The 24,117-nt window shown below is 50.0% G+C and overlaps 1 protein-coding gene across 1 annotated transcript in view; it reads right to left on the minus strand.

Moving 5' to 3' along the window:
• The window catches only part of WWC1 (WW and C2 domain containing 1), a 152,362-nt gene that overhangs the window by 39,895 nt on the left and 88,350 nt on the right, over positions 1-24,117 (minus strand). The window contains exons 4-11 of the mRNA XM_036496995.2: positions 22,934-23,010; positions 21,553-21,632; positions 16,923-17,049; positions 14,433-14,579; positions 13,131-13,204; positions 9,829-10,071; positions 3,375-3,464; positions 1,543-2,078 (exon numbers count right to left, since the gene is read on the minus strand). Coding sequence (XP_036352888.2) covers positions 1,543-2,078; positions 3,375-3,464; positions 9,829-10,071; positions 13,131-13,204; positions 14,433-14,579; positions 16,923-17,049; positions 21,553-21,632; positions 22,934-23,010 — 1,374 coding nt within the window. The remainder of the gene's footprint in view (positions 1-1,542; positions 2,079-3,374; positions 3,465-9,828; positions 10,072-13,130; positions 13,205-14,432; positions 14,580-16,922; positions 17,050-21,552; positions 21,633-22,933; positions 23,011-24,117) is intronic.

Raw genomic sequence — 24,117 nt, forward strand, 5'->3', positions numbered from 1 at the left:
AGCGGATGAAAAGTTTCTCCATGGCTGTCTTTCAATACACTTAAAAGAAGTAAAATAAATAAAACACTTTTTTCTTAAAAGCACCCATTTCATAGAACTGTTGAATATATACAACAGTATCTGGATCCCATACACCTGTACTCAATCAACCATGGCTGTTATGGTGGTTTGTAGTCGAGAGGCATGCCGGGAAAGCAAAGGAGCCCCAGGTAACCCTCCTGGCAGCGACTCAGTCATGACCTTCACACCCAGTGCCACATGGGCTGGTGGGCTCAGCAGGCACCACCACAGGTGACCCACAGGTGTCACCAACAAATACCAACACAACAAGCTGCTACCCATCCTGAGGCTGGGGGGTGTGGAGGGGAGGCAGCATGACACTAATGGGGCTGCCTTCAGGGGTCCAAAAGACCCATATTTCAACCCAGACTTCCTCATTTGTTTGGCCTGGATGACCCAGGGAAAGTGATGTTAACTCTCTGAATCTCAGGTTTCTCATTTTTGAGATGGGCAGAAGCAACTCATTTCACCAACACAAAAATACATCCCCAACCAAGGTGAACCACCATGGCTGATTTCAGTCAATCCATCTCAGTCGTCATCGTCAGCATCATTCTCTCTTCTGAAGGTTCCATTGTGCACCTCAATTAACAGGAGAACATTCTTTTTGACTCCACGCAAAATGAAGTCATCATTTTCTGGCTTCCAAAGCTCCTTGCTGGGACAACATCTAACTCCTTGGCACAGACGGGCTTTGCATGCTCCAGTTTGTCAAATTCTCCCGCCTTGCTGGGGACCCCCACTCTTGACAGCTTCCTGGACTGGTTGGTTGGTTGGTTGTTTCTAAGCCTCTTGCCCTGGCCATTTTCTTCTTGCTTTGCCTAAGGCTCATTCCCTCCCATCATTCAGGTTTCTACTGCCCTCCTCTTTCCTTCCACCATAACCCAATCTGAACCAGCAGTCCCACCTTTAACTGGGAAGGCCATGTTCCAGTCCCCGTTTTATGGTCTTTGTAACATGCTGACTGCTTGTGCCTCCATGAACCTAAGCTGCAGGAGCACAAGGACCCTGGCAGCTTCAACACTGTACACCTAGGGACCAACCCCATGCCTGGCACGGGGCATCTACACTGAAGGAACAAATCCAAGGACACGCACTAAGCAGAAGACCTTGGACTTGGTTTTAGTGGCTGGGTCTTCCAGAGGTTCATGGACAACAGATCATGAAAAAAAAGCTAGCCATAGATTTCAAACTTTCTTTGCATCCAAATCAACTTACCTTTAATTTATACTTATCTGTGCATTCTTTTTGCAACTTCCTATCTATGGAATGAATGACTTCACCATGGAAAATCTTTCCTGTACTGAGTTAATTAATACCTACTGAAGGAATGCATTAACCTTCTAACACACAAAGACCTGGTACAGAGTGAGTAGCCAGAAATGCTGACCCCCAATAATCAAAGGGGTTGCAAGCACAAAACCTCCTTGCCCGCAATCCCCCCTCCCCGGTCCCATCCTCTGTGCCCGGCACTCTCTCTACCTTGGCCTAGCGGCTTGCCCTCTGGTCCTGGTTCCTCAAGCCGGTATCTCTCCTGGGGGCTGCTGCCAAGGCTCAGCTCACCCAGAGCGGCATTCAGCTCTGGGTCTTCAAACTCCAGGGAGTTCAGGAAGGCATCTCCAGCCAGGAGGGAGTCGGCAATGAGAGGGGAGCAGGGGGGTGATGGGGATGAGAGAGAGGAGCGTGGGGACAGGGAGGTCATGGACTTCGGGGTGCCAGACAGGGAGCGCAGGGCCTGCAGGCGGCCACCTCCCTCGGCCTTCTGCGTCTTGGCCACTTCATCCTCATGGATGGTGGTGATGCAGCCCGAAGGCCGGAAGCCCGTGGCCCCCTCTAGGAGCAAGAACTCTACTTTGCTCTGCAATTCTGGATCCAGCTGCTCGAGGGGGTCATAGTAGAGGTCGGTAAAGCTGGCCGAGGTGGATGAGTCCAGACTGGAGGCGGCCAGGGAGCCCCGGCTGGACGTGAGGGAACCAGGGCTGCTGCCCGAGGACAGGGACTGCATGCTGCTCGACAGGCTGGGGACAGAGAAGAGACACACAGGGTGAGCCATGGGGGACTTCCTGCACCTGCTCTGGAAAGCCCTGAGAACACTAGGAATGCAGCAGAGCCTTCACCTCACCTGGAGGACACCACATGACCAGAATGGGGCGCGGCTGGAATTCACAGCCCAGGGAGCTGTCTCCAAATGCACTCATCCTTTTCCTCTTCGCCACCATTCCCAAAACCTCCAGAGGCCACACTGTGCTGTTCGATTTTATTCCACTTTTATTTTCTCTTTTTGCTCTTTTTCTTTGAGAGGCAGACATAGAGATCCTAACTGCCAGTTCACTGCCCAAGTATGCCCCACAGCTACAGTTGGGTTGGGCACAAGGCTAAGAGGCAGTGGGCCCAGCATAGTGGCCCAGAGGCTACATCCTTGCCTTGCATGCATTAGGATCCCATGTGATCACCAGTTTGTGTCCCTGCTGTTCCACTTCCTTTCCAACTCCCTGCTTGTGGTGTGGGAAAGCAGTAGAGGATGGGCCAAAGCCTTCGGTCCCTGAACCTGAGATGCAGACCCAGAAGAAGCTCTTGGCTTTGGATCGGTTTGGCTCCGACCATTGTGTCAGCTTGGGGAGTGAACCAGAAGATGGAAGATCTTTCTAACTCTCCTTCTCTCTGTAAATCTACCTTGCCAATAATAAAAATAAATCTTTAGAAAAAAAAAAAAAGCTGAGAGGAGGGGACGCAATCTGGGTCTCCCATGAGGGTGTTGGGACCCAATCACTTGAGCCCCAAGCATGGTCTTCTAGAATCTCCACTGGCAAGAAACTGGAGTCAGGAGTTAAGAGAATCAATTTCAGGTACTCCACTAGGCTCAAAGCCTGTTTCATGTTTGAATCCAGCCTGAAGTGACAAATCTTGCTATCTTTCCTGAAATCAACTTATTTCATGACATTTATAATTAAAGGGAATTTTACATCACAATTATTATTGGAAAAGCAGTATTACTTGCCATAAATCGAAGGCCATCACTAGAAAATTTAAGATAAAAGCAATATTCAATTCCAGCCAAGCACTCTTGCCCCCAGAGGCCAAGGTTTCTATGCAAAAGTTACGTGGCCGAAGACAGGCTAGCACCCAATCAGGGGTTCTTCCTCAGCCTGGAGAGGTGAAGGACCTTGCCTCTAGCCACAACAGGCCAAGGCCAGGGAAGCCAGACCAACCACCTGCTAGGCTGCCACATGTCCATTCCTAAGCCACTGAGGACAGAGCCTGGACTGCACATTCTGGGACTCCTGAGAGCAGCATCACCCCCCTTCCCTACTCACCTTTTCAGCTGGGAGTGCAGACTTGCCACCTGCCTAGTAGCTTCCTCCAGTTCTCTGACCAGCTGGTTCCTCTTACTGTTTAACTTCAACCTGCAGGGAAAGAAGACATGAGGAGCTGCCCGATGGAATCCAGCCTCCTGCCTCCCACACAAAAAAGCACAGATGCATGTTCTAACCAGTAGACACACAAGAACTTTCTGGAAGCATCCAACTGTGGGGTTTGGAAATATAAACCTTCCACATACTCATATATTAAAATCCCATAAAAACTGCTATTTTTTTTAGAGATTCATTTATTTTTATTGCAAAGGCAGACATACAGAAAGAAGGAGAGGCAGAGAAAGATTTTCCATCTGCTGGTTCACCCAGTGGCTGTAACGGTCGCTGTTGAACTGATCTGAAGCCAGAGCCAAGAGCTTCTTCCAAGCCTCCCACGTGGGGACAAAATCCCTAGGCTTCGGGCCATCTTCCATGTTTTCCCAGAACACAAGCAGGGAGCTGCATGGGAAGTGGAGCAGCTGGGACACGAATCAGCACCCTTATGGGATCCTGGCACTTGCAAGGAGCGGATTAACCAACTGAGCCATCATGCTGGGCCCAATAACTGCTGTATGATTCGCTATGTATCAAGCACTGTGCTAGGGGGTTTGCGACCATGTCTTGACTGAGTTACACAATCATACTACGAAATGCAGGCTCTGAAGCTACATAACTTACTCCAAGCTGTGGAATCAGTGGTAGAATCAGGACTCCAACCACCACTCCTCTCCTGCCTTTTTCCCTCTCCCCTTTGAGAGGGAGATACATACTGAGTATTACATCTCACACAAGACCCTGCTTTTGGCCCTGAGGATAAAGGAGTAAACAACACAGGAGGGCAGAGAACTGATATGAAAGCAATGCCCACCTAACGAAGTCACACCGTGTGTGACAGGGTTCATGGGACAGAGTGCAGAAGGGCACAGGAGGATTTGGCAGATGAGCCTCCTGGGGTACTGACATCATATGCCTGAGAATGCTGGAGCTCATCTGTCTATGCCCTGGCCCACCAGACTGCCCTCCCAGCTGAGAGTATGGGGCACAGTGGTCAGGTTCTGGCCAATGGGATGTCACGAAAGCCCGAGCATCAGGCTGAAGCAGCTGTGTCGCCTTGACTCTTCCCTAGCCAGCAGCATCAGATGGCACAAACAGAAAGAGATCAGGTGCCTAAAAGACTACATGGAAGGCTGCCTGCCAACCAGGGAAACCCAACGAGACATTTTAGGAGTAAGAATTAAACTTCTACTGTGTTAAGCTACAGCAACATAGTGAGTGGACACTGGAGTAGTTAGAGACATTTTAGCTGAGACAACAGATGGACAGGGGTTGGTAGGAAATCAACGAGGAAAGCAGTTTTCATTAGGAGGTCACCACGGCTGCCATGAAGAGAGACAGCAGGTGGGAGACTGAGGCAGGGAGGGAGGTTCTGATGGAGTCACTGAGATAGGGTGCGTCTTGCTGCTCAGGGAGACAGATGAAGCACACAGGCTGGAGGAAATGAGGAAGACAATGAGGTCTCCAGCACCAGCGATGGAGTGGATGTGGGCTAGCAGGGCTGAGCAGGGGCAACCAGAGGGACACTGAGCAGAACTGGGAGCAAAGATCTGCACCCAGGCACACCTGAGATCAGAGCCCAGCTCAGCACCACCTTCCTAGAAGCAGCATCTTTGTTTGGAAGAGACCCTTGGAGACTGGCTCATAACTCAGTCCCCAGGTTCTCCTGAAATCCCCCTGGAGGGTAGTGTGGGTGGCAGCAGGGCATGTGTTGGCTCCAGGCATATGGCTCCCTCTAGCCTCTGGGGTGAGCGCACTCCAAGGTCACAGGTGGTGACAAAGCCAGCACCAGGACCAGGGATGCTCTTGGGGTTCTCAGCTCTGACGACAGACCACCTGCACCCCAAAGGGCACACAGTGTTCACCAAAATGCACATTCCTGGGTCCTATTGGAACTGCGAGGAGGACCCGGCAGTGTGCCATTTGATTTGGCCTCTCAGAGGTCCCAAGGCATGGTGAGATTCCTGTGCTGTTGCAATACATGGGGAATGCAAGATGGCACCACCTCAGCCAGCACCCAGGATCCAGCCCACCACCACGCTCAGTGTTTGCTGAATGGATGACTTTTCTTCCAGACGAGACAGGCCAGGATCACGTGTTCTGCTGAAAGACCCGGATGTTAAATCTCCCACAGACATGTGCTCCCGTTGGCTCCAGCGGAAAGCCCTTTAGGCAGTCCTGCTAGAGAGGGACTAACTGACCCAGGAGTTTAATCCAGTACACAGTTTATCTAACCTGGGGCCTGGGATAAAGGGCTAGCTTCCACAGAAACCTACCCATGCCATCCTTCTAAGAACAGACCAGGGCCCCCCAACACATGCCTTGCAAAGAAGTTAAGGGCCTGCTGAAGGACTGACAAGTGGTAAAAGATAGACAGGGCTTGTCACTGCGTAAGTGAACCTGTGAGATTAGAGGGAGGGGGCAGCACAGCTCGTAGCGGGGATCTTGATCAACTCAAGCCCTGATGCCATCTGCCAGAGTTCTGCCTGGGGCTGGTGAGGGTGGGGCAGCAGGCCGGCAGATGGAGCCTGGAATGAAAACCAGCAGGCTGTGGAATATCCCAATCTTTCAAAAGAGCAAGCCCAGAAATGCAGTGAAGTTCAGGATCAAGGACCAGCCGGAGCCCATCATTTCCACTTTCCTCTTCCTCCTCTCTGGTAGACAAGCTGCAGACGTATGTCCTGGGGAGAAACGCAAGGGCCTCTCTGGACCCCGACAGGAAGCTGTGGGAACCAGGAGTCAAGCTGACTTCCTGAACGCGGCAGGGTAGCAGGTGTGGAAGCCTCCTCCCAGCGGCACTGGGCGAAGCAGGCCAGATGGCATGTGTGTGATGGCCAGTACATGCCAGTAGGCCAAGAACACATCAAGTGCAGCAGGGGAACCAGAAAATGAGGTTGGAATTCAGTATGAATCTACATGCAAGGGCCTGGGCTGTGTCTCAGGTCTGAAGAATGGGTCCTGAGGTTTTACCAGGTAACCTGGCAAACTAGCTTTGAGAAGGAGTGGGGAGGGCCATGGCAGGGGGTCGGGGGGAGAGCAAGGAGCAGTAGGACCTGCTGTGTGCTTTTCCCAGATGTACCGTTCTCACCTGCAAAGGCACCTTGAACGGGAGAGACCACCCCTATTCCCAACTTGTGAAGGTGAGGAACATGATCATCCTTTTCCAAGACAGATGGGGAGGGAGGAAAGGATGGAAGGAGGGACAGAGGCAGGGGCTGGAGGGGACAGAAAGGGAGAGGTGAGTGAAACAGACTTGGAAATTTATAAACACACACATGAAACAGTGAGCTGTAAGAAAGACAATCAGACAGACTTAGAGGCACTAGCAAAATGATGTACTATGTCCCGGGCTGCCTCCTCATTGGGAGCACGTGGTTTCCTGTCCTTCCCTCACCTAAGACCCTGCCCACAGCATCCCTGCATTGCCCACTCAGCAGCTCTGGGGGACTGGAGAGACTGGCCTCCCCAGCCTGACTGTGCCATCAACCTCAGACAGAAGGCACTGGGGGCAGAAATAAGAGGTCACCTGAGTGGAAAGCACCCTATAGCAAGCCTGGGCTTGGAGGCTTTGAATCCCAGGTCTGCTACTTGGTGATGTTCGATGAGCTTGTCTCCTCTGTAAAACAGGGACTAACCGGGTCTGGCATGATAGTCTAGTGGCTAAATCCTCACTTTGCATGAGCCGGGATCCCATATGGGTGCCAGTTCATACCCCAGCTCCTCCGCTTCCCATTTGTGGCCTGGGAAAGCAGTAGAGGATGGCCCAAAACCTTGGTATCCTGCACCAGCATGGGAGACCGGGAAGAGGCTCCTGCTTCCAGCCTCTTGGCTTCGGATCAGCTCAGCTCTGGCCATTGCGGCCACTTGGGGAGTGAGTCATCAGACAGAAGACCTTCCTCTCTATCTCTCCTTCCTCTCTGTATATCTGTCTTTCTAATAAAAATAAATAAATCTTTAAAAAAAAAAAGGACAGGGATAACGTCTGGGTAACTGGGAGATTTTAGACGAAATGGTGCAGCTCACAGGGTCTAAGAAAATAATTCTGATTTTAAGAGACCAAACTCTTAGTAGCAGGAAGAACCTTGATTCACAATCTGGCCCATCACTCTTCCTCCAGACAATGTTGGTTCTGGATGTTAACACCCCCTCTCTTTTTTTGTTCCCTATGAGGAAAACCCATTTCAGGCAGTGACTTGCTCAAGGTCATCAGGTGGAAAGTCTCCTTCTTTCTAACAAGGAGTAGGGTTGCTATGTTCACTCTGGCTGCTGTTTGGGAACAGGAAGAACAGTTAAGGGCTTCTCAGGAGCAGCGGCATGGCTTCAGGGGACCGGGACTGAGTGCAGAGGTTTGGGAAGGGTCTGCCCACTACTGAAGACACAAGTGGCTACGGACCCAGACCCGATCCCAGACGTGCAGCATCATGGAGAAAGCAGGACCAGGAATTTAGAGACTGAAGAAAAGTTCTAGCAGGTGCTTCAAAGGGCTGTTCACCACATTTTCCAGTCCTAGTTTTTTTTTGTTCTTCTTCAGGGCCAGTGCACGTTAGAGAAGAAGTGGTACCCTGGAGACCTGTGTATTCAGAAAGTGTTCCATGGGAGACAGTGCCTCACTGCCAAGGGGCTCTGTAACGCCAAGAGAGGCCACCAAGACCCTAGTCCTGTGCAGATGGAGCTTGGTGGTAGGAAGGGACTGCAAGCTGCACAGCTCAAGGCAGGGATGGCAGAGATTGCAAATATCAGCACCTGAGCTGCCCACATGACCCCAGTTGGGGCACAGGCATGTGGTCTGCTCTGTAACTTGGCTCTCTGTCTCTGACCACACGAGGAGGAAGTTTCTTGCCCATTCCTGAGCACTAACACACACAGTTATTCACACACAAACTCTTATACGCTCTCAAACTCACAAATCTCCCTCACATATGCACTCATGTATACCCACACATTCTTACACATATACTCCTTCACGATATTCCTACACACATATTCTCTCTCTCACACACACCTCAGAGAGCAGGTATTGGGGGCAGGAATAAGAGGTCGCCTGAGTGGAGAGCACCCAGGAGACATACACACACATCTGAAGATCAGCAGATCAAGGACCATAGCTTAATTCCTAACCCTTGAATACAGAACACTTGCAGTAAAATGTTTCTTAAAGGGATGAATGAATGACGAGCTGATGGACAGAAGGAATGCGTGGGGTGTGAAGTTGGGGCTGCAGCACCCACAGTGAATACTGTGTCACGGTCTGTGTGAAGGGGTGTGGAGGGGATCGAAGTCAAGTGTGAAGATGCAAGGCAGAGTGATTGTCAGATTACACCAAACCTGAAATGGGATTTATACAAAATGGGATTCACTGCCAATATTTAGACATTAAACAATAATTAAGCAAAAAAACCCCCCATTTTTAAAATATTAAGCTCTCGGGTAGCTTAGCATCTGCACACAAACTTACTGGGCTGGAGAAGACAGCACTTGTTTTAGACAAAGGGGGTGCACACCCTTCAGCCTAACAGGTGGACCTTGAATATTTCTACCCCGTTTGGCCTGCAGAAGCACACAGTCTTGTAAACTCTCAATACCTCTCTAACAGTGATTTCCAAAGTGCCAACACCAAATCCTAAGCCTGCAGTGAAATCAATTCAGTGCATCAAAAGCAATGTGGAAAAAAAAAAGGCAGTCATCCTTTGGCATTCATAGAGGATGCGTTCCAGGACTGTGCCCAACCACCACCCTCCCACCTCCCCGAAGGATATCAAATCCAGTACAGTTCAAACTGTTCATATGAGATTGCACAATATCTGCCTGCAGGTGGCACACATCCTCTCATTTAAATCATCTCTGAATAACTTAAAACACCTCATGCATTGTAAGTGCTATGTATGATTCAGAAAATGACGAGGAAGAAACCAATGTGTCCATGATTACTGTAGATGCGATCTTTTCTAAATATTTTCTATTTGTACCTGGCAGACTATGTAGACCTATAACTTATGCAAGGCCAACTGGACAATAGAAACCAGGTAACAGAGGACCCAGAAAGAGTCTGCACTGTTTTGTGAAAGTTGCGTACTTTAGGTCACCATACAAAACATGAAGTACATGTCACAGGGTTGGAAGGACTGCTCTCCATGACAGAGTCCTGCAGCTTACTAGGATCAGAAGACCTGGTTCTAAACACCTGCGCAGACTCCTTAGTCACACAAGTCGCATGTGAAATCCGAGGGCAGCTGTGTGCAGGATGCTGAATGTACATCCCTGATTAGCGACTGCAAAGCTGTGTGGTCTCTGGAGTGGGTGGGAACTGCAGGACACACCTGCAGCATGGGAAGGTCCCCGAGCTCCCCAGCCCCAGCCCCACCTCTCCGTCAGCGCCTTGCTTTGGGTGTCCCGGGCTGCCTGTAGGTCCTTCTCCAGCCGCTTCCGGGCCATCTCCAGCTGTTCCACCTCGCCCTGGGTCCACTTTCGGGGGCTGATGAAGCGCATCTCCTTCAGCAACTCCTCTTTCTCATTGATGAGGATCAGCCGGTCCCTCTCTGAATCAAGCACTCCGGGCCAGGCCTCACTGTCCAGCTTGGCCAGCTGGATCTTCAGGTTGGCAATCCTGGGGGCAGAGAGGTAAGTGTGACTGGCGTGTCACAACAGCAAGGTGGCAGCAAGGCAACAGACTGTCATACCAAGGGTCCAGTAGAAAAGGATACCTTCACAACAATCCCCGAAAGTCTTCCTTTGGATCACTACAATGTCCCAGAGAACTCATTTCTATCTAACCAATGTGTTCGTCTGACCATCCACCGTGTGTGAACAATACAGGCAGCTCTGTGGGGTGCGGGTGGGTGGTGGGTGGTGCAAACATAAGTGACACAATGTGCTTGCCCCAAGGAACATCAAGCCTGCCACAATAGAGCCTTGCAATCCTTACCAGGCAAGAGCCTCTGAGCACTTGCTGTGTGACCCTGGGCAAATCAATCATCTCTCGGAGGGTTGTACTCGAAAGGCTGCATGCATGACATCATCTTTAAGGCCTCAGAGCACAGTCCTGGGTACACAGGAAGCTCTTTCTAAATGGCTCTGTGGCTACTGCTGGTATTATTTAGGTAGGTAACAGCGAGCAAACTCTCTGGCCCTTGAAGATGGAAAAAACAATTACTCACCCTCCAGAATGGCTGTGTAAGTCAGCAAAAACATATGCAGGGTGTCTGGCACCTAACAGGTGCTAAACCGATGGCAGGCATGGGCTACTAGGACTACAATGCCATCCACGCATTCTCAGGTCAAAGAATGGTGGTGCTGCAGTACGCACGAGCATGGATTTAGGATCAGAAACTGATTGGGAGTCCTGCCTCTGACTAATTTCTCAAGACATCATCCTGGCTGCGGGAGTGGGGGAGAGGGCAGTAGAACTAAGAATATTGCCCCAAGTATCTAAAAGTATTCACGGCATGATGCTTTAGGACTTGACCTCTGCTAGGTGTCTTCAGCTGTCATGTCCTAAGCCCAGCCCACCGGAAAGGGGTAGATGAGACAGCAGTTGTTAACCTTGGCAGACAGATGCTCAGGGAGAATAAAGTTCACCTCAGAGTACAAACCACAACCATGGCCATTACTGGCCAAGAACCCATACTGCAGACAATGTGGTCTTATTTCAACAAAATGTTATTGGAGACAAGATTCTGATATGCAGCATAAATTCCATGTTGAGAAACACATCTAGGTTTGTGTATTCCCCAACCAAGTGTCCTATCAGAAATTTAAAAATTTATTAAAGATTTATTTAGCTGAAAGGCAGAGTGACAAGGATTTATTTATCTGAAAGGTAGAGGGACAAACAGAAGGATGGACACACACACACACACCCTTTCCTCTGCTGACACACTCCCCAAAAGCCAGCTAGGGGCCAGGCCAGGCCAGGCCAGCTACAGCTCTGTCCTCCTTGAAGCCACACAGCCTCTGCCTGCCCATCCAGCAGGTTGCTTTGACTTTTAACTAATACCACAGAGTGTGGCAAGAAGCTGTACAGAACCAGGGGAGCCAGCAAGCTCTGGCTGACAAGGTCAAGAACTCAACCCTGGAGCAAAGGTTTCCATTCTTTAGTCTCTTTGGGACCCATGGTCTAAGACAGGCACTACTGTGGGCTGCAACAGATCCAAGTTCAGAGGAGTGGTCTCCTTCAGAGGATACAGTCCAAATACAGAGGCACTACTGCTTTGTTGGACCCTGTTTTGGGGGAGCTGAAGCAGTACACAAGACACTTGCTTCTTTCTGCTTCACTGGTATCTGATCCCCCCTTCCTTTGTTAACAAGATTCCAACCTGCCTTTCGAAAACCACCCCTCTTGCTTGGTTTTCACAAAGCTGACCTCAATCCCCCTCCCAGCACTGGGCACATGACCCATGCCTGCACCTCCAGGGAATTCTAATTCCTACTCTTTCCCACCCCACCTTGTAACAATGATTGGTTCACCCAAATATACTGTTGAATCTCAATCCCAAAACCTATGAGAACTGTTGGAAAGGACTGCTTTTCCACTGGGGTTGCAAACCTTGCAGGAAAGAAGCCTCAAAGTGCCTGCCACTTCAACAGGAAAACCTGCTGGACAGTGAATCCTACACAGAGGCAAACAGGACGGAGAAAAAGAGGGACGCTGAGTGCGGGAACCTCACTGGAGGCCCTGGATCCAGCTGTGCCTGAAGCTAGTGATTCAAGGACTTGAGGGTGACATGAGCCAATGCACTCCCTTCTTTCTGGATTCCTGTTTCTGTTGCTGCAGCAGAGTTCTGCAGCTAACACTGAGTTGGTAGATGGACACTGGGAGAGTCAGCCTGGCCAAGAAGGTCCATGGGCCAGGAACTTAGCCCAAGGGCGGCAGAAAGTGGCATTCACCTGTACAATTTTCCGGTGATTCCTTCTCAACAAGGCTGGCTTCCTATCTGGTAGGCACAAATTTGGGGATCAAACTGTCCATGGTGTCACTCCTGACTCTATTTCCTTGGAAAGTCATGAAACACCTTGATCTAACGTTTCTCCTCTCCTACACAGAGCTAATAAGACAGATCTTATGCTATAAGGCTGTTTTTACAGTCAAATAAGACGATGGATACACACATGCTTTAGTGCAATCAACAATCTGTGCAGGCCCATTAGCAGATGTTTTACAAATGTCAGATTTACTATTGTCAATTGTAATCTCACTTCTCAGAGTGGAACCCAACTGTTTAGGGTTCTGTGAGGGCACGGAACAGTCAAACCCGAGGAGTTCACACCACACAAATGCAAAGATGCAGGAGCCAGGAAAGCAGGCCTGGGGTCATAGTCTTTTCAGCTCGTTGCTGAAATTGCACATGAGCCTTTTCCACCCACACCGCCTACAGGGTCACTGGAAAACATGGCGTATGGAAGCAGAGGCTGGCACGTAGAAAGAGAACTCAGTTTTGAGGTCAAACACATCCGTGTTCAAAGCATCCATGAGGACTCCTGGACAAGTCATTTCCTTCCTGTGCTTTGGAGAGGATGAAAACCCACAGACTGTGGCATGGGCCTTCAGAACCTCTGTGAGGGCAGACTGAGATGAGAGGTGCACTAAGCCAGGTGCCAAGCAGCCACTCCACACCAGTGGTTACTGCTGCTGCAATCACCCCTCCCCCAGCCCCAGCCTCGAATTACCGTCTCTTGGCCTCCTCATATCGAAGGCGCAATCGGACCTTCTCTGCCAGCTGATTGCTGCCACTGGTGCCGAACTGCAGGAGAAGAACAAAGTGTGGAGTGACATGGCCACTGTGGATGGTGCTGAGCTGGATTTCAGGAGCTCATGAGAGACTTGACAGCTTGCGTGGGCAGGAGCCAAGAATAGAGCCCAATTACTGGGCTGGCTGCATGCATTGCAGGGAAGCTGGTTAAGCAAAAATACTTTCCTTCCTTCAGGCCACGGGAACGGGCCCAAACTCAGACATCCATCACTTCCCGAACAGAAGACAAGCGCCCAGAATATCATCTTGCAGCCTCAAATGGCTCCAAGCCAATCCAAGGCATAGAAGCGTGGAGGACAGTTGGTGAGGAGGCAATAGGGACAGGCCATATACAGGAAAGCCATTCTGGGAACACAGGGGAGGGAAACCGAGGGAGGAAGTACTGGGTAAGCAGAGAGAAGATCCCAGGCCTTGGAAGAAGGCACATGGTCAGGTTGCCAACACTATGATCTGAAGGTAGCTTGCAGGTCAGCACACAGGGGTGGTACAGAAAAGGAGGGCCCAGCCCCATTTCTGGTGTCACTCCATGGAGAGCAGCACGAAGCTAAAGCTCACCAGATGACACTCAAGCATGGGAAAAAGCTATGACACGGGAGTTGCACCGAGCCACGCAGGCCAGGAGGCAGGGCCATTCTAGTGTTATCCAATCCACTGAAACAAAAGCTGTCCCAAAGTCAGGGATCGTCCAGGGTCATTCCTCCTCCAAAACCTAGAGAAACTGTGTCTGGACTGCACGGGTACTTTTTGTGACTTAGAACCACACTGAGCTGAGAACTGGGAGCCACACTATTGTCCGAAGTTGTACATACTGACTGGGGACAAACAGGTGATAGGAATCCTCAGCTTCCTTGCCGTTGGGGGGGGGGGGGACCAAAAAACAAAAACAAAAGACAGAGTAGAGCTATCAGAGAGCAGGGAAACAGCCAGACACGCTGTCATTCAGAAATGCCTCCTGCCAAGTGCTAGAGATGCAAGCCTGTGGCCGGGCCATGCTGAGGGCCAGGGCATAGGCACCGCTCTGCCTGCACACCAGCAAGTTCCATCAGCCTACGAGAAAGCAGCTTCACAGGGCTGAGTTGGGAGTAAGCCCATGCAGAGCCACCAACTGCCTCAAGGCAGGAGCCCATGACAGCCTCTCCCAGGTGCCGTCAGTCTGACCCTGGGGAGTTCCCTCATCCTCTCCTCCTCCCGGGGCGAGGGGCACACACAGCCTACTCACATTTCCCGAGATATCCGTCTGGGAGCTCACGTCCAGGTGCTGTTTTGGCAGCGAGAAACCTGAACTCTCCAGGGAGCTGCTGCTGGACCACAGGTCTGAGTGAGAGCCTCTGTCAGTGTGGAAGCCGTCCTTGAGCATGGCCAGGCTCTGAGGGAAGGGATGGAGGGTCAGTGATGGGCACGGTTGGCAGGGAGCACCGGGTCTGTGCTCTCCTCTCCACCACCCCTATTCCAAAATACAGGCTCCACCCTGCCACCCTTCTCCTCCTGAGATAGAGAAAGCCAGTAGCAAGTGGGTACTGAAGGTGCGGCAGGCACCATGTGTGGCCTTTACAAGGGGCAGACCTGGGTGGGTACAGGCTCAGAGAGCATACTCCAGCCCCACTACTGCCTAGTCACGAGATGCAAACTAGCAGAGCGATGTCTCTGTACCCCAATTTCTTCTCTTATAAAACAATCATAGGTCGTACTTGCCGGGCCCACACATGGCTTTTTAAAAATATTTTTATTTGGTTGAAAGGCAAGAAAGAGAGGTCTTCTATCTGCTCCCCAAGTGGGTGTAACAGCCTGGCCTAGACTAGGCTGAAACTAGGAGTCGGGAATTCTATCTGGGTCTCCCAAGTGGATGACAGGGGTCCCAGGGTTTGGACAATTTCTGTGGTTTTCCCAGGAGCATTAGCAGGGAGCTGGATTGGAAGTGGAGCAACTGGAGCTTGAACCAGGATACTAGACAGAGCATGGCTTAACCCATTATGCCATAATGCCACCCCAACACACTGCACAGTTTAAGCAAAATACCAGAGTAAAATCATGAGTGATCACAGCTAACATTCAGTAAGTGGCAGCTGTGCCACGGTCTTTCTGGGAGCCTAACAACAACTCTGGGAGGAGTGAGCTGTTTATCCCCACTTCCTTGATGAGAAGGTGGTGACTGACAGCCAGTATTTGAACCTGACATCAGATTTAAGAGAATGGGCTCTTCACCGCTAGCCACATGGGTCCTACTCTTTCACGTCCTCAGGACTTCATCTGAAACTTTCCACCGTCAGAGCTGCTACCCTGGGCAGAACTTTCTGAAACATTGGGCTACCCGTCTCAGAGTAAGAAAGCTTCCTTCAGTAAGCCACTGACGGCATCTCAGAGCCTCAGACTCCTTCTCTGCCCACGGGAGCTGTCACCAACTGTCGCAGATGGCAGGGTGGGTCCTGTAGAGGGAGGCGTAGGCACTGAAGGTAAGGATGGGCTTTGTGTCCAATGGTCATGGCTTTGAATGGAGCTTTGTCACTTGGAGTTTGAGTCATGCAGAATCTGTGTGGGTCTGACGTGATGACTCCATTGGCTAATCCTATCCTTGAAAGTGCCAGGATCCCACTTGGGCATTGGTTCATGACACAGCTGCTCCATTTCCCTTCCAGATCCCTATTTGTGGCCTGGGGAAGTAGCTGAGGATAGCCCAGAGCCTTGGGACCCTGCACCCACATGGCATTGGATTGGCTCAGCCCTGGCCGTGGTGGCCACTTGGGGAGTGAACCAGCAGATGGAAGATCTTTGTCTTTGTCTCTCCTTCCTTTCTGTATATCTGCCTTTGTAATCAAAATGAATAAATCTTAAAAAAATTTTTTTTTTATCTGTGCAACAGGGATAACCTAAGATCGATGGAAGAGATAAGCCAAACACAATGCATGCAAGTACTTGCCACCAGTGGCGAGTATTATAAACAATGTCTGTCATCATTTGTTCCTTTCTTAGCTTCATAAGAACACACAATGAAATGCTTATAGAAACAATCTATTTTGACATTACAGACAGGGATGTTAAAACCACCTCCTTTCAAACCAGGTCTCTGCACGGCCTTGAACTACACCAGATGGCTTCCATTCCAACTCTACCCTTGGAAACTAGCTGTGGGGCCTTGGAAAGCCACTTTCTGTGCCTTAGTGCCCTTGCCTCCTCTGTCTGCTGGGATCCAAAACCACAAAGACCAGCTCAGATTAAACTCTTTTATATGAAATACTTGGGACCCGAAGGATTTTAGATTTCACAGTTTTTACTTACTTGAAAGGCAGAGTGAAAGAGTGAGTGAGAGAGAGAGAGGGAGAGACAGGAGACAGCAAGAGTGAGAGAGATTTTTCACCTTCTAGTTCACCTCCCGGATGTCCGCAACAACATGGGCCCAGCCCCAGCGAAGCCAGAAGCCAGGCAGTCCCTGCGCATCTCCCCTCGGGATGCAGGATGCAGGAGAGGCACAGTAGCAGGAAGCTAATTTAGAAGTGGAGTACCCCGGACTGGAATCAGATGCTCTGATAGTGGATTCAAGCCTCCCAAGCAGAGGCTTGACTCTCACTGGGCCAAAATGCCTGCCCCAGATTTCTGGTTTTATTAGGGATGCTCAACATGGGGTGAGAACTCAGCAGTCTGTGTTGCATATGAAAAGGACCCACCTGAGCCCAGCAGAAACGAAGACCGGCCCATAGCCCCCACCCTCACATACCTTAATGAGATCTTGCTTTTCCTTTTCTCCACAGGTGATGGCCTTTTTGATGGCTTTCGTTTCTCTCAAGACGGCCTGAGCTTCATCCAGTTTGTAACCTTGAGCATCAGACATCTTCTTATCGATTCTAGGAGACAGTTACATCGGCAAGGTCAGGTTTCCACAGAGGAAGGACGCAAAGCCCAGCTTTTCATCCCACAGGACGGCTCTGAGCTTCAGCTGACCTCCTGCAAGCACGGAAGGTCCCTGTGACATTGTCAATGTCCTGTGGCACGTATCTGCCACTGTTCTTGAAGTCAGGGTTCCCCTGGGCTTCAGCTCTTCCTGGAAGGCTGCACTGATCACCTCCCAGGCTTCTGCAGGCTGGGGAACAGGGGGCAGGGCTGAATGCGGTGGACGAGTTGTAGCATCTGGTAGAGAACAGTTCTGCCTTGGCACTGGTGACTTTTGGGACTGGATTCTTCTTTGATGTCTAGCAGTGGCCCTGGCCTGGACCCACAAGATGCAAGTTGTGAATACCCAAAGCATCTCCATACACTGCCTTGAATCCCTTGTGGGTAAAGGAACAAGATCATCCTTGCTGGAGACTGGGGTCTTTAATAAGCAGGTGTTTGCGAACACACATAAAGACGGATGAGACCCCTCAGCCCTGCAGTGTGATCCTGGACAACCCAGAGAGTGTCATCTGCTTGGCCCCATTCATGGAGTCCATAGGAACATCAAATGGGAAAAATAATGGAAAATCCTGAGGTCAAGCAGCAAGCCCTGAACACATTTTTGTAAAGGATTAAACCACTTCTATCCCAGAGAACTTATCAGCTTTTCCAAGCCCCACAGACATTTCAAGGGGGTTGGGGAGTGGGAAAGGTTTAAAAAGAAAGGCTATGGATCTGGATGTAGTTTGGTGATGTTCCAACCAGACAAAGGGTGGTGGGGGCAGGGGGATGTTGAGTCCTGGACTTCCTGGGGAGGAGGGCTGGGCTGCAGAAAAGGGCCAGGGGCAATAAAAGGTTTGGATATATTATCACTGAAGGCCAGCTCCGGGGTTTCGGTGGACAGAGGAGACAGGAAGTTTCACAGTCGGAGGGATTGCCACAAGCCCATTATTTCAGCATGAGGAACCATTCACAGGCATTCCTCACCGCCTGCCTCCCAGAGACCAAACTGTCCTGGGCTAAAAATAACCCGCGCAGGGAGACACTGTGGGAGCAGGGTTGTACCCTGGCCTCCCCGCCCGCACCTCTGAGCACGGGTGCGAGAGAAGCGCTTCCTGCTTAGCCTCCCCTGCGGCTGCTGCAGCCTCTGTGGGCAGAAAACAAAGCCCCATTTATGTCTCCCCACTAAAAATAGCCTGTCTATTCCTTTTGAGGACTTGGGCCCTGGGCGCACCTGCCAGGTCTTAAGACAGAGGCTGAAAATTTTGTCTGCTGAAGATGCTCGGCAGAATGAGAGACCAGAACCAGGGACCAGGTCACAGGGTGGCCCTGCCATTGATGGCGTGTGCCTGGCAGATGATGCCAGGGGGCCTGAGCAGGTCCCAGGGCTGGAGGCATCTGGGAAGGGGGCCGAGTTCCCCACTGTTCTCTGCCGATGGGGCCAGAGCGGCTTTGACTGCCCCGCGGGATGGCACAGTAGCCGTTTGTCCTCTGGGCTGCAAACAGCCTCTACCTGATTTTTTGTACGGCCTTAGCAACCCACACTCTGGAATCTGGCTCCACAAAGTAGCTGGGAGCAGGGAACGCTCCTGGCATGAAGCTGGATGGTGGGAACAAAGGGTCACCATTATGCACTCATTGAATGAACCTTTAAAAAAAAAGTGGGGAGGGAAGCGAGGAGAGAAATTTTGTGTGTGGTGGTAGTGGTGGTGGTGGTGTAGTCTGTGTGTCTGATTTCCTAATGACACAGCTGTTCTTCCTCCTCTCAGGCTGGCACACGGTCAGGTACCAGGCAGCCACAAGGAAGCGGGTGAGGGCTCTGACAGCAGTTGTGTTCAGGTCCTGCCCAGACAGCTCTTTCCTGGGCACAGCGGTGGGTTTCTGAGATGTCAGGTAGTCTATGGCCATACCACCCTGAACGTGCCCGATCTCATCTGAGATATCAGGGACACGCCAGAGGTCTCCTCCCACAGGGGACTCATTCCAGCTCCCAACTCCTTCCTTCCTCCAAGGGCTCCATGCAGCTGGCAAGGCCACACTCTCAGCTTCCTTTGCGAATTTTCTTTGTGGTCTTTTCTAAGCGTATCCAAAAGGCTCATCAACATTTTCCTCTTCTTTCTTTGGAAATTTAAGGATTGCCAACAGAACCAAGCCAATGGATTTGGAGTTTGGAGCTCAACAGATCTTAGCAGGGGTCACCACAACCCTCCTAGGAAATACACCTGCTCTTAAGCAGTAACAGGGTTGGATCTCACGTGGCTGCAAGTCTGCCTCTAAAAGTGAAAATGACGTTTGGTCCTGGTTACCCTGGAAACACCTCAAGTCACTCTGACAGCAAGCTTTCCCTTCCACTAGCTTCAGTACAGAGCAGAGTTGAAATAACAGAAATGTCTCGATTGCCTCTCCCCCTCCCCAACCCCGGCTAGGCTGAGAGAAGGGATCCCAGAGATGTGGTAAGGGGGAACTTCATGCTTGCCTGGGAGGGGGTTATCCAAATGATGCTGGGAACACAAGCATTGACGGCATGAGCTTCAAAACCCAACGAGCCACATGTTTCAGCCCTGGCCCTAACACTTCCTAACCCTACCAGTGTCCTCATCTCAAAGAGACGTCTCCTAAGAGGGTGAAGAGAATGAAAATGAAGTGGTCGATGCCCAGCACAGTACTCAGCTCAACACAGACTAAGAGTGCACCAGTTTCCTTCCGAAGTCCCAGCAGGCAGCCAGCCCGAGGACACCACCCCACTCTCATTAAGCCCTCCTACAGGTCAGGCTATGCCCCGCACATGGGACTTTGCGGTCCAACCTTGGCATCATTACTTTCTTAGGTGAAGAAATCAGAGCACAGAGGATTTAAGTCACTTTTCTCAGGTCATAGGGAACTGGGATTTGCACCAGAGCCTCTTCTTATATTCATAACTTACAATTCCAAGCTGAACATCAAGGCAGGGCCTTCCTGCAATATTGGATGTGGAGCCAGGCTTCCAGCGAAGGAGTGTGGGTGGCCAGAACTGCAAGAGCCTCCTCTGGGCCAGATATCAAACAAAGGGCAGAGGGAAGGGAGGAAAGGAGCCTTGTCTCGGGGAGGTAGCATCAGCTTACCAGATGACAAGAATTCTCAATGCTGCTACAGGGCAACAAAGTGGTAAAACAGGTTTGTGGTAGCTCAGAGCATAATGGGAAGTGTTCTAACCAGAGGCTGTGGGGAGGAGGGTGAGGTGACTGAGGTGATGTGGGAGTGAGTGGCCTCCAGCTCTGAGCTCGCTGCCAAATAGAGGGCAGAGGCTCCCACTTGAACAGATCAAAATCAGGCACTTGTGGAGCCCACATTGCTGCTGCCACAAGCTGTCCTGGGCACTGCTCAAGATTTCCACGGCACATAAGGACCACCTGACCTTAATGAGTGTAGAAAATGGTTTACCAAGCCAGGATGCCCACATGTCTACATACAGGTATACACAGCATCAACAGATAAATGCATTAAGATACGCTTTAAGCCACAACGTACAATAATACATAAAAATACAGAGCTATCCTTTCACAGACTGTGTGTTAATGCTGGATCCAGGCGGTGGGGGCTGATTAGGTGGAAAGGTGAGAGTAAGAACCACCTGGTGGCAACAGCTGTTTCCATGAATGGGCTTGGAAACGACAGACTGTCATGATGGAATGGTGCGGGCGGGTCTGAAGCTCAAGGCACGAGAGACACAGACAGGCAGAGAATCAAAGCAACTGGCTACAGAGTGCGGTCCATGCAGCTGTGGCCTCTGAGAATCTGCACTCCTGCCTGGAGCATCCAAGAAAGCTAATAGGTGAATTCTGTGATGACTGACCAATCAGCCCACCAGATGCGTCAAGCACAATCCACTGAATCTGAGTGATGTGTGCTGGCTAACAAAAGTTAGTATTCACACTTGCCATGTAGTCAAGCCCTCTCATCTCTACGACAAGGTTAGCTATGGAGGAATCAGGTAATTGAACCTATAGGGAAATGCTGAAGCACAGAGGAATGACTCAAAACGTTTCTGCTAGTCTAAGTCACAGCTATGGCAGCTGACATATGGCTCCAGGTCAGCTCCTGAAGGTGGGCATGACATCTGGTCGGTCATTCTGGAAATACCTTAAGTTCCCCCACAAAGCACGATGTACAAGGCACCGTGCCTACTTCCCTCAGAATCTGTTGCTGGAAGACACGTGGAGCCTTCAGCAGAGCTGAGGTGATGCGCCTGCTTCTCCTTAGGGGTGTAAGCCTTAATGACATCAGGGAGGAAAATAGCTAGAACTGTGTGGTCTGAAACGAACGCTCTTTCTTCTCCCTACAGGTCACACTTGGGAGACAGCTGGGGAACAGAACTTGAACTGGATGACTCCAGAGCCACACTGCAAGAAGGGCAGACAGGGACTGAAGGAGGAGGACAGTGAGAGCACAAGGAGCGCTGGGGACAGCCCTGGGTGCTGCAGGGCACGTGGACTTACTTCTTCAGGGTCTGGAAGCCATGCTCTTTAAATTGTAGCTCATGCTGGAGGTGAACCATTTCTCGCTTTAGCTTGTTGACCTGCAGAGCAGACAACAACACCAGAGCCAGAGTCAGAGGATGACGTCAGGCTACCACCTTCTAGAAGGAGAACCCCCAGAGGTCCCCACTGTTCCCACACATGACGTCTCCACCAATACCCTTTGAGCCACAATTGTTCCTAACACCTTCCCCTCACTTGCATTAGCTGTACGTTAGCAGCTACCATTTCAGCTTCATCCCAGCCAGCTTTCCGGCAGGTCAAGCCTACTCAAACTTGACTCCAAGGAAACTAGAAGTGGACAAGAGTCATGTGACCTAGGGCAGAAATGGGACTTCCTGTGCCGAGCTGCGGAGCCTTCCCACAGGCAATCTTGCCTTTGGAACTTCCGTCTTGGGTTGTGATGGAGGAGGGTGATGGCAAGCCCAGGGGTTGTGTGTTAGCTACGGCCAGCAATAAATATGACAGGGCTCTGGATGAGGGTGAGAGGCCATGCAGTCATTTTTAGAGCCAGATTCAGCTGCAGGGAGGGCTTGTAGGGCCTGTACAGTCATCAGTGAGTGTTTGGTAGCAATTGTAATTAGATATCGAGAAGTTCCATAGGATAAGCCTGGTTATACAGTCCTCTGGTCAAGTACCTGAGAAGTTGGTACCACTGAGTCCACACTCCATCCAATACAGGCCAACCCTGAAGCTGAAATTCCATGTTCCTTTTAAGCAGGGCACGCCTCTCTAGGCAACACACTCCCTGCTACATCCTCAGTCTACTTCCTCCACTGATGTTTTCCTGCAGGCATGCGAGTTTGTGCAAACTACTTGGAGTGTGATAAACAAGCACTCAAAATACTAACTCTACCCTGACAAAAATCATTTCACTGCTGTACTTTCAATTCTGCATCAGGAAAATGGAAATAGTGCACCCTAACCCTAAGGTTATCGTAAAGTAACCACCTGGCAGATGACGTGGAATAAGAAGTAGCTAGGATGATGGTACAGCACATAAGAACTTTAGAGGAAGATGCGGATCTCGGGTGACCCCGTGCAGCTTTCTTAGGTCCCCCAAGCCTCTGGGAAAATAACGGTAGCTACTGCAAAGACATGAAATGACTCATCTGAAGCAGCTGGGCACATGTTTGGTATACGGTGGCTGTTAGTAAAAAGGTAGCCATTGTCACTACTGCCATCACTAGGAAAATGACCTGGATGATTACTATTTAGGAGCTGGTCAGTGAGTTCCAGCTGCCATGGCCCAGTGGTTGCAGCATCCATTCTGGCCACTGGGAAGGCTAGTGGCCTAAGTTTTCAGTAATCCCCATGACCGGCACAGGTGAAAAGGTCTTACCCGGGATTTTGCTGTGGCAATTTCAGCTTTCAGGATCTCAGGGTCATACTTAGAGCTGGAGGATGAACCAGAAACCACTGTAATGAGAAGAGAAAACATTTTTAGTAGAAGAAACACATCATACCTGCACTGGTTTAATGGACCATTTAAATACATTGGGAAAAGAGGGGAACGAACGTGAGCACCTTAAATGTCCAAGAAAAGAGGATTTTAAACTTCAGTGTGGTACCTGTGAAACATGGGGATACAGCATTACGGGGATGATAAAACACAAGCAATTTAAATGGACGGTACAGTAGCAGGATACAGAATGACAAGGCAACATGTCCGAAACTTCTTTAATGAAAACAAGTAACCAAATAAGACAACAGAGACTGTGCAGTAACCAGGAAGACAGCTCTCTACAGTAAGAACTTTGGGGTAGGAACTTGAGTCCCTTGTGACATTAGAGAAGTTTACACAAGCATGTGAATTATAGTTTAAAATTGGAAAATAAATCCAGTTCACAAATATGTACAGAGGTATTCACACCTGTAAGACTAGAGGGAAACAGGCCAGGAAAATAACACTAACATCTAAAGAATGAAATGAGTGACGCTAAATTTATTCTTTGCATTTTTCTATTGTTACTACATTTTTAACAGGGACATTCGCTTTTACAATCAGAGAAAAATTATTAGAAATTGTTTGTAGTACCTTCTAAACTAACATACATGTAAAAAAGAAAACATATTGCTACAATCCTATTATTCTATATCGTTATCTACTTCCTCAAGCTGCCCTCCGAAGTTTATCCATAGTTCTATAATCTTTGGGCATTTTAAACACAGGATTATGTCTTGAAAAGGGATTTTAAGGGTGATGAACATGATGAAAACACAGTAAGACAGATCTAAAGAAAATGAGACCAAATATATATGCTTGCAATGGAGGAATCTCAACTGAACTTGAACTGTGGTTATGCAACAAGGTGGAGGAATCCACCATGGTGGGAGGGTTTGGGGAGAGGTGGGGAGAACCCAAGCACCTATGAAACTGTGTCACATAATACAATGTAATTAATGAATTACAAAAAAAAAAAAAAGAATTCATAAAAAAAAAAAAGAAAAAGAAAATGAGACCAAATAAGGGGAAAGAGGCAAATTGGGAATGGGTATGAGGGTAGTATTCAGCACACTCCTGGG

This window comes from Ochotona princeps, chromosome 19, assembly GCF_030435755.1.
Source record: "Ochotona princeps isolate mOchPri1 chromosome 19, mOchPri1.hap1, whole genome shotgun sequence".
Taxonomy (NCBI): domain Eukaryota; kingdom Metazoa; phylum Chordata; class Mammalia; order Lagomorpha; family Ochotonidae; genus Ochotona; species Ochotona princeps.